Here is an 8,678-nt window from a genome sequence, read left to right as displayed (position 1 = left end):
CCCACGCGGTCATTCACCCCTTGGCTCCGCCCTCACGGCAGCCAATGGGAGCGCGCGTTGCCATGGCAGCGGCGTGGGGGCGGCAGCCAATGGGAGGGCGCGATATTGAGGCTGGCCGGAGTGAAGGCGGCGGCATGGTGAGGGCGCTGAGGGCGGGCCTGAGGGGCTCGGGAGCGGGGAGGGAGGGTGGAAAGGCTGTCAGGGGGCGGCGAGGGCGCTGAGGGGACTCAGAAGCTCTGAGGGGGCTGCGAGGGGGCTCGGAAACTCTGGGGTTGTGAGGGGGCTGAGGGGCAGTGAGGAGGCTGAGCCCCGCCGGTGCCCCCGCCCTGAGCCCCCCTTGTACCGTGCCGAGGCCTCCGGCTGTAAGAAGTCGTCGCTGGGAGCTGCGTCCCAGAGGAAGAAGGCGAGTCCCAAGCTGGAGCTGCCGGAGGAGCAGCAGCGGGAGATCCGCGAGGCCTTCGAGCTCTTCGACGCCGACGGCAGCGGCAGCATCGATGTCAAGGAGCTGAAGGTCGGGGTTTCCCTGGAAGCACAGAGTGACCGAGGTTGTAAGAGAACAGGGCCGTGAATGCCAAAATAACCTTAAACAGCACAGGAGTTTCCTGGGTTTCTCCCCTCCTCCCTCCAGCATAAAACCTGGGGGGCAAAAAGCACATTTTTCTCTTGATTTGCAGCTCTTTACTGCTCTTATCCAGAGTGTGTAGGGCCAGGCTGCCCCAAAATTCATGGGTGATTCTGTGCTTTCAGTCCCGACTCCTTCTCTGTTCATAAAACATCAAAAAAAGGGGTTGTGCACATTAAAAAGGTGTGGGGGGGGGGGTTTCTCCCCTTGTCTTGGAGAGGATTTAATGCTTCTTTATTATTGTTATTCCTGTTGTTGCTGTTGTTATTATTGTTGTTATTAAAATTATCCCGGCTGTGGAATCCACCAATGTTCCTCATTTTCATCCTTTTGTTCATTGCCAAACCCTTCTGATCCCTCCCCAGCCCAGCCCTTGGGGGAGAACAGTCATCAATAAATTAGGACTGACTTTGCTGCCAGAATTTCTCCTTCCCATTCTTCACCTGGATGTCCCAGATGCTCCCCGAGGCCCCAGGGAGGAGATCTGGTTTCAAACCTGCTGCTTGGCCCTTTACCAAAGGAGGAAAACATTTCCCCACCGAGATTTTAGCACCAGAACGAAAAACAAACCTCTTCAAATTCCCTGTGCTTGACCAGCTTGAGATGGTGAGAGTGTGTGTAGGGAATTCCTGGGTTAGCTGGAGGACAATTCCAGAATGGGAATGTTTATATCCCTGGTTCCTGTGTCCCTTGAGTGCAGAGCAGAGCAGCCCCTGTTTTCCTGGAGCCACGGAACATTTGGCCACGATGGGGCAGGAAGTTCACCCCTTCCCCCCTCTCCCGTGGTTCTGTTGATGGTTTTGTAGGGTTTATAACTCATTTTGTCCTTCCAGGTGGCCATGAGGGCCCTGGGGTTTGAACCTAAGAAAGAAGAGATCAAGAAAATGATCTCAGACATGGATAAGGAAGGGACAGGAAAAATCGGCTTCCATGACTTCCTGGCAGTGATGACACAGAGAATGGTATGGATGTTTTACAGGTCCAAACAAAGGGAATTCTGAAGTGGCTGAGGACCTTTTATCTCATTAAAGGGAGATTAAAGCACTGCTTTAATCCTAACAATTAAACATGTCAAAGTCGGGGTAGTCCCTGTCCTGGACTCTCTCATTTTTCAGGGGAAAGTTAAAATCATGATACCATGAACAAGTTTCTTTGACAACCAGAGGGGATTTTTGTGTTTGAAAAAAGGGGAAAAGGTTCTGCTCCCAGATGGAAACCAGCTCTGAGCTGCAGGAAGCTGTTGGAGTGTTGATGTCTGGCACGGGGGTGTTTTCTTTCCTTGAATTCTAATTTACAGATTAAATTTCTGCTTTGAAAAATATTTCTAAAAACCCAGATATTTAATAGCAGAACATCCTGATGGTGAAATCCCAAAGACACCTGGATAGCCAGGATGGAAAAAAATCCCTGAAAGCCTGAAATTCTGGAATTATGGCTGTGTCTCTGTTTCCTCTCAGCTTTTATGTGTAATTCCTGCTGGCTGGGCTCCTCTGGGTTTGTTCCCAAGGGTTTCTCAGTCCATCAAATCAGTTATAACTTTATTTTGAGTGCCACCTACAACACAACCACTCCTTTCTTACCTTAAACTCGTTCCTTCTTCCTTAAGGCTGAAAAAGATTCCAAAGAGGAGATTCTCAAAGCTTTCAAACTCTTTGATGATGATGAAACTGGAAAAATCTCTTACAAAAACCTCAAACGTGTGGCCAAAGAATTGGGGGAGAACCTCACAGATGAAGAGCTGCAGGTTTGGACCTGGTGTTTGGGGGATCTTTATGCTGAGGCTGGGAGGGAAATCCTCTCTGTGGTGGTAGGAAGGGAGGAATTCCTGGCAGTCTGGGGGTTTGGAGGTCAAGGATGGGTTGAGCCCATGTGTGGATGTAGGAATGGGATCCTCAAATTGCAGTTTTGTGGAGTTGCAGGGATGTGAAAGGAATGACTCTGCTCCAAGCCCTTGGTTTCCCCCAGGACATTTCCTGGAGTATTTCCTGCTCAGGTTTCTGTGTAAATACACCCAGCAAAGCAGATTGTAGGAAATCCGAGGTTGAGCCACCACTGTCCCCTCCAGCACAGCTAATAAAGAGTGGCTCTAACTCTGAATGAAGCCAACAGTTCCTGATGAAAGCCCCAGCTGACTGCTGACCCCAAATCTCTTGCAGGAGATGATTGACGAGGCGGATTGGGATGGGGACGGGGAAGTGAGCGAGCAGGAATTCCTGAGGATCATGAAGAAAACCAGCCTTTACTGAAGCCCAGGGGGATTCATTCCTTGGCACTTGTGTGTATTCCTTGGGTGGGGGCCTCCCTTTTGTAGTGTCTTGGTTTCTTTGGAGGCAGCAGAAAATGCAGGTCAGTTCTGTTGGAAGCTTTTTGTTTAGAAGTTTTAAAGGTGTTTGGGAGCAGTTTGCACCACCCTGTTTACAGACAGGAGGTGGCTGCTGATTGTGATGTTTACACTGCTTTAAATACACAAATCACATTCGTGTGACCAAATCTAGGTCCTTTTCTGACTAACAAAATAGGTCAGAATGGTTCTAGTTGGGTCAAGAGATGACTCAAAACCAGACAGTGTAAATCTGTTTGGGGTTTATGTCTTGGTTTGGGCCCTACAGTGAACTCTTTTTATGATTTATTTGCAGGGACCAGCTTTTTAGAACCTGTTTTATGGGGATTATCCCTTCCCCCCCCTTTTTTAGGGCATTCTTTAAACTCAAACCAAAAATAAACTGCTGTAACTTACCTTGTGGTCAGTTCACATGGCTGGAGGAATCTTTGCAGAAGGACATGCCCAGTGCTGTGCTGGGAGCTCTGTGTGCTCGCAGGGATGCTCAGAGGCTGCACATGGGGTTGGATTTCAAATAAAGTGTCTTATTTTAAGAGTTCTGGAAAGAGTTTAGATCCCCACTTTGCCAAAAGAAAGATGTGGCCAGGCTGGAGAGGATCCAGAGAAAGGCCACAGAGATGAGCCAAAGCCTGGGGAGCTCCCAGGTGAGGAAAGGCTGAGAGAAGTGAGGTTGTTCAGCCTTGGGAAAATGAGAATTAGGGGAGACCTTGTCATCATGTTTGGTATTTGAAGGGTGGCTGCAAAGGAGGTGGAAACTCCCTTTTCATGAGGAAAAGACAAGGAATAATGGGTACAGGGTATTCCTGGGGAGGTTCTGAATGGGCACCAGAGGACTTTGCACAGTGAGAAGAGCAGCTTTTGGAAGGGGTGGATTCCCCACGTTGGGACACTTGAGGGCTCATCAGGACAGGCTGCTGGGCCATCTTGTCCAGACAGCATTTTTACCAAGAAAGGTTGGACCAGCTGGGCCTTGAGGTCCTTCCAACCTGGAATTCCCTGGTTCTACTCATGCAGGAGAACAAGGTCACCTCTTCCCACCAGAGCTGGCTGGGGCCACGAGGTTGGTGCTGCTGCTCTCACCGATGTCACATTCCTGCTCCAGTCTGGGTCCTGACAGATCCCAGCAAAACAGGGGGGGTTGGTGCTGGGGGTTTCCTCCTGTGTCATTTTCCCGGCTGACCCGGAGGGAAAGGCAGAGACAGAAGCACAATTCAGGATCCAGTAGAAGCATCAGGTTTTATTTGGTAGCAGAACTGGGTTCCTTCCTCTGGCCACAATTCAGTGCTCTGAGGGAGGGGCGTGGGGAGCAGCTGAATCTGAGCCCTGGCTCCTGCCTGGCCTAAAGCTGAGGGAGGGCAGGGCTGGATGGGATATTGGGATGGAATTCCTTCCCTGGGAGGGTGGGCAGGCCCTGGCACAGGGTGCCCAGAGCAGCTGGGGCTGCCCCTGGATCCCTGGCAGTGCCCAAGGCCAGGCTGGACATTGGGGCTGGGAGTAGCCTGGGACAGTGGGAGGTGTCCCTGCCCGTGGGCAGAGATTGGAACTGGATGAGCTTTAAGGTCCCTCCCAACCCAAACCATTCCACGATTCCATGCCAGCTCCCAGCCCAACTCCCTCCAGTTTGTGACGTGTCCTTGGCAGAACACCACAGCTCCAGGATTCCCCCTCCTCAGCAGCCAGCAGAGGTCTGGGGGCAGAGCTGCTGAGTGCCATTTTCCTGCTGCTGTGTGAAAGGAGAAGGGCGTTATCCGTGCAAGGGGAGCTGGATGCCCTTGGGCCCTTCAGGCCAGCTGGAGCACTTCTCGGACCATTTTCCCGACGCCGTCGTGGATGTCGTGGATGGGGGCGTTGCACATGAAGGCGCTGGTGGTCACCAGCCGGTTCCTGGCGTCCACGTGGACCTCGGTGACCTGGCTGTTCACGTGTCTGCAGCCCAGCTCCTTCATGGCCTCAGCAGTCTTGGCATAGGGCCACCTGCAAGGGAGCAGGGAATAAAAACCTGCAGTGGGGAGCGTGTCCCACACACAGTGGTTTGGTGAGAGCCCGGAGTGCAGAGTCTGTGGTCACTGCACAAAATCTGCTCAGTGGGAGCCCAATCTTTTCCTGCCCGAGGAGTTTCTCCAGGACTATACAACAGGAAAACATCCTGTTCAAATGAGTTAAAAATCTGAAGTAAAGCCAAAATAAAACCTGAAGTTCCACTATGGGTGTTCTTCTACCCAATTCTGCCCACTCCAGTGTTCCTGTTTATAGAATCCCAGGATGGTTTGGGTGAAAAGAGACCTTAAAGCTCATCCCATTCCACCCCTGCCATGGGCAGGGACACCTTCCACTATCCTAGGTTGGCCCAAGCCCTGTCCAACCTGGCCTTGGACACTTCCAGAGATCCAGGGGCAGCCACAGGTTCCCTGGACAACAATTAGATTTAGGTTTGGGGTGGGGATTTTTCACCAACTTCCTACAAGTTGGTGATAAAACTCCTTCCTAGCAAAAGCCATCACATTCCCTGGCCTGCCCTTGGGAGGATCCAGCCACAGCTTCCCTGGAGGATGGAAGAGTTTCACTCCCTCCCTCTCTTAACACCCCGAGCCTTGTGCAGCCACCCTGCTCCTGCCTTGGATCTGCTTAACTTGGAGTCAGCAAAGGTTCTTCCTACCCTGGGTCAGTGAGGCATCAGGGAGGCAAATATTTAACTCAAAATAATAAATCCATTTAAATTAGTTTAAAATAAAGTGTCTTATCTGAAGCCATCAGAGCTGTGGAAACAAGTCACAAAAATGCAAACAGATCTGGTGTTGGACCATTCCTTCTGCTCTGCTGAGAAAGGATTAAATGAGGCTTCCAGAGCTTCTGCTTTTCCCTGCTAAGTCCCCAAAGGGGCCAGAGTTCCTGAAGGCCTCACTGGAGGCAGCAGAGCCGAGTTCTCAGAGATAATGTTCAGCCAACAGCAGGCCAGGACCCCTGGCCAGGCTGCTGGGGACTTTGGGGGGCCCTGGTGGGATTGCCATCAAGCCCCGGGTCACTCACTGCTCACACTCCGTGTCGTGCCCCACGGTCACCTCGCAGCCTGGGAAGATTTTGGCTGCCAGCACTGGGGAGATGCAGCACAGCCCGATGGGTTTGTGGGCAGCGTGGAAGGCCCGCAGGACGTCCTCCACCTCCTTGGAGATGCTGCAGTTCTTGCCCTGGGTGGCCCAAGTGCTCAGGTTTTTTGCCACCCCGAAGCCGCCTGAGGAAAGAGAAGCAGTTTAGGCTGGAGATTATACCCAGGGCGGGATTTTTGCCGGGTGGAATGTCAAGGTGGGTTGGGTGGATGGCAGCATTTGTCCAGGGTCAATAAAAGAACTAAAACCTGAGATCCTGAACCTTTGGGAGCTGAGACATCCAAGCGCCTCCCTTGCTTCCCCAGCGAACGGAAGCAGCACGGCCTCGATGCTCCAGTGGGAGCTGTGCTCCACCCACAGCTCTCTCCTGGGTTATTGTGGAACACAGACACATTTTCCTTTGCCTCAATCCTCACTCCAAGCCTCGTCCATCCCCACTGGAACACCCCAGCGGCCGAGCTTTCCACTCCTGAGCCCTGGGCTCTCCCAGAGAGGAGGAAGGGTGCTGCTGAGGGGAGGGATGGTTTTCCATCCAGTGAAAACACAGCTCTGGACAACTCGGTTTGCAGTCCTGTCCTCCTGGGATCAGCTTGGCTTTGCCACGTCCTCATCTAACTCCAAACTGGCGTGGCAGTGCCAGCAGGGACGGAACACAGCTCTGCTCCCGAGCCCTGCTTCCAGCCTGTGCCTCTCATTCCAGACTTATGGAATATCTAAGCTGTGGACAGGCAGACCCCACACATCCTACCTGGAATGATGAGGGCATCCAGCCCCTTGACATCCAGCGTAGCCAGGTCCTTGATGTTGCCTCTGGCTATCCTGGCGCTTTCCACCAGGACATTGCGCTGCTCCGGCGTCGGCTGCCCCTTTGCGTGGTCCACCACGTGCATCTGGGGGATGTTGGGAGCATAAACCTCTGCCTGGAGGGAGGGGATAGGGCTGTTATCCTTCAGGAATGATGGACAAACGTGGCAAGGGCACAGGGAGTGAGTGGGAATGCTGAGGGGCTTTCTTGGGAAAGAGCTGGGAGGGAGGGAAGGAAACCTTTAGTAGTTTGTGCCCAGAACAGCTTGTTTGGGGTCTGAAGATTCCATCCATATCCCAACCAATCCCTCTTGCCAGGTGACCACCCAGAGACAGGACTTGGGCTTTCCTCTCCCCACCTCCTGTTTTCCCAAAGCCAGAGTGGTTTTTCTCTGGAAAACGCTTCCCCTTCCTTCAGCACTTTCAAGCTCACGTGCGGAAATTATGAGGGGAGGGTGAGATTTTGGGACTGTGCCACCTGTGCAGTGCTGGGCCCCACGATTGAAGAGGGATCTCAGGAACACCGAGGTGTCCCGGGGAGGGGGACGGGGCAGGAAGGAATGTCCCGTGAGAGCAGCCGAGGGCTCCGGAATTATCTACGTGGGAGACAAGGAGGCTGAAGGGCAACCTAGTGGCAGCTTCCTGTGGAGAGGGAGGTGCTGAGCTCTCCCCCCTTCCAGCTGAAATATCCCGTTCCGTGCTGCTCTGTTTGCTTGGAAAAGGAGGGATTGGGATGACGCCCGAGGTTCCTCCACTAGAGGCCCCTGCCGCTCCAGGGATGAGAGCGGGATGGGCTCCGAGCCTGCTGGACTGGGACACGGCAGGAGGGACGCGGCTGCAGCAGCTCCGGGAGAGGAAGAGGCAAAATTAAGCCCAGTGGAGAAAACCTCCGGACAAGGCTCATCCCGGAGCCCGACAGAGAGGGCAGGGCTGGAATGGTTTGGAACTGGGCGGGCTGGCACATGCGGGTCACCCCTGTGCCTCTGTGCTCCACAGAGCAATTCCCACTGCCAGGGGAACGGATCCGACCCAGACACGCGGGTGCTTCACAGCTGAGTGTGATATTCCAGGGGTTTCCCTCCTTCCTTTCCCAGTCTCGTTGAGCGGCTCTCCTGACTCTCCGGGCAGCTGCACCTTTTTTACTCCTCCTCAAGTTCAACTCACGAACCCTTTTCTGTTCTCTCATCCCTGGCAGTGCCCAAGGCCAGGCTGGACGGGGCTTGGAGCACCCTGGGATAGTGGAAAGTGTCCCTGCCCGTGGCAGGGGTGGAGTGGAGGAGCTTTAAAGTCCTTCCCAACCCAAACCGTTCTGGGATTCTCCGATTCTATTTTCACTCCTACCCTCTGAGGTTTTGAAAAGATGAATTTCAAACAGCCCAAGCTGTCTTTTAAACAGAAACAGCAGGAGCGAGAAGGCAAAAGCGGAGAGAGAAAGCATTCAGGAAAGTCTCTTGGAGAGTTTGGATGCAGAGCCCCACGCCAATCCAACAGCCCAGCTGAGCAGGGATTTCCCCACACCATCCCCAACACTCCAGGCATCGCTGCTTGGCTCTTGAGGAGTTTGTCTCAGAGACGAGGAGGGGAGAGGCTGCGGAGCAGAGCCGGCACAAGGCGCCGGAGCGGGATCCTCTTACCTGTGCCCCCTCCCGGCTCAGGTGCACCAGCACGGCCGAAGCCTCGTGGACCTCGCTGCCATCGAACACCCCGCAGCCAGCCAGCACCACGGCCACCCGCTTGGCCATGGTGTCCCGGGAGCAGCGGGGTTCCCCGGAGAGCCCCGCGCCGCTGTGAGCTCCGCTCGCCGCCT

The 8,678-nt window shown here is 53.8% G+C and overlaps 2 protein-coding genes across 2 annotated transcripts; one reads left to right on the top strand and one right to left on the bottom strand.

Annotated features, from left to right (window-relative positions):
* Nucleotides 1–52: 52 nt before the first annotated feature.
* Nucleotides 53–2,967, top strand: LOC125333391 (centrin-2-like). The gene is made up of 5 exons (XM_048319253.1): nucleotides 53–137; nucleotides 353–511; nucleotides 1,456–1,584; nucleotides 2,229–2,366; nucleotides 2,779–2,967. The coding sequence occupies exons 1-5, from the start codon at nucleotides 63–65 to the stop codon at nucleotides 2,866–2,868; spliced, it is 591 nt and encodes a 196-aa protein (XP_048175210.1). The 5' UTR covers nucleotides 53–62; the 3' UTR covers nucleotides 2,869–2,967.
* A 1,531-nt stretch (nucleotides 2,968–4,498) lies between these two features.
* Nucleotides 4,499–8,678, bottom strand: LOC125333390 (putative glutamine amidotransferase-like class 1 domain-containing protein 3B, mitochondrial). Its single transcript, XM_048319252.1, has 4 exons — nucleotides 8,506–8,678; nucleotides 6,816–6,987; nucleotides 5,991–6,192; nucleotides 4,499–4,937 (listed from the first exon to the last, which is right to left on the bottom strand). Exons 1-4 carry the CDS (start codon nucleotides 8,611–8,613, stop codon nucleotides 4,745–4,747), a joined length of 675 nt encoding a protein of 224 aa, XP_048175209.1. The 5' UTR covers nucleotides 8,614–8,678; the 3' UTR covers nucleotides 4,499–4,744.

Source organism: Corvus hawaiiensis, chromosome 14 (genome assembly GCF_020740725.1).
Source record: "Corvus hawaiiensis isolate bCorHaw1 chromosome 14, bCorHaw1.pri.cur, whole genome shotgun sequence".
NCBI lineage: Eukaryota > Metazoa > Chordata > Aves > Passeriformes > Corvidae > Corvus > Corvus hawaiiensis.
This window is presented reverse-complemented; position numbering and strand designations above follow the sequence as displayed.

Excerpts from the sequence above, each read along its gene's own strand:
- LOC125333391 (XM_048319253.1), top strand. The coding sequence starts at position 63 with ATGGCAGCGGCGTGGGGGCGGCAGCCAATGGGAGGGCGCGATATTGAG. Across the intron at positions 138-352 it reads GGAGTGAAGGCGGCGGCATG|GCCTCCGGCTGTAAGAAGTC; the intron begins GTGAGGGCGCTG and ends TACCGTGCCGAG. Across the intron at positions 1,585-2,228 it reads CAGTGATGACACAGAGAATG|GCTGAAAAAGATTCCAAAGA; the intron begins GTATGGATGTTT and ends TTCTTCCTTAAG.
- LOC125333390 (XM_048319252.1), bottom strand. The coding sequence starts at position 8,613 with ATGGCCAAGCGGGTGGCCGTGGTGCTGGCTGGCTGCGGGGTGTTCGAT. Across the intron at positions 6,988-8,505 it reads TGAGCCGGGAGGGGGCACAG|GCAGAGGTTTATGCTCCCAA; the intron begins GTAAGAGGATCC and ends CCCTCCCTCCAG. Across the intron at positions 4,938-5,990 it reads CACGACACGGAGTGTGAGCA|GTGGCCCTATGCCAAGACTG; the intron begins GTGAGTGACCCG and ends GCTCCCTTGCAG.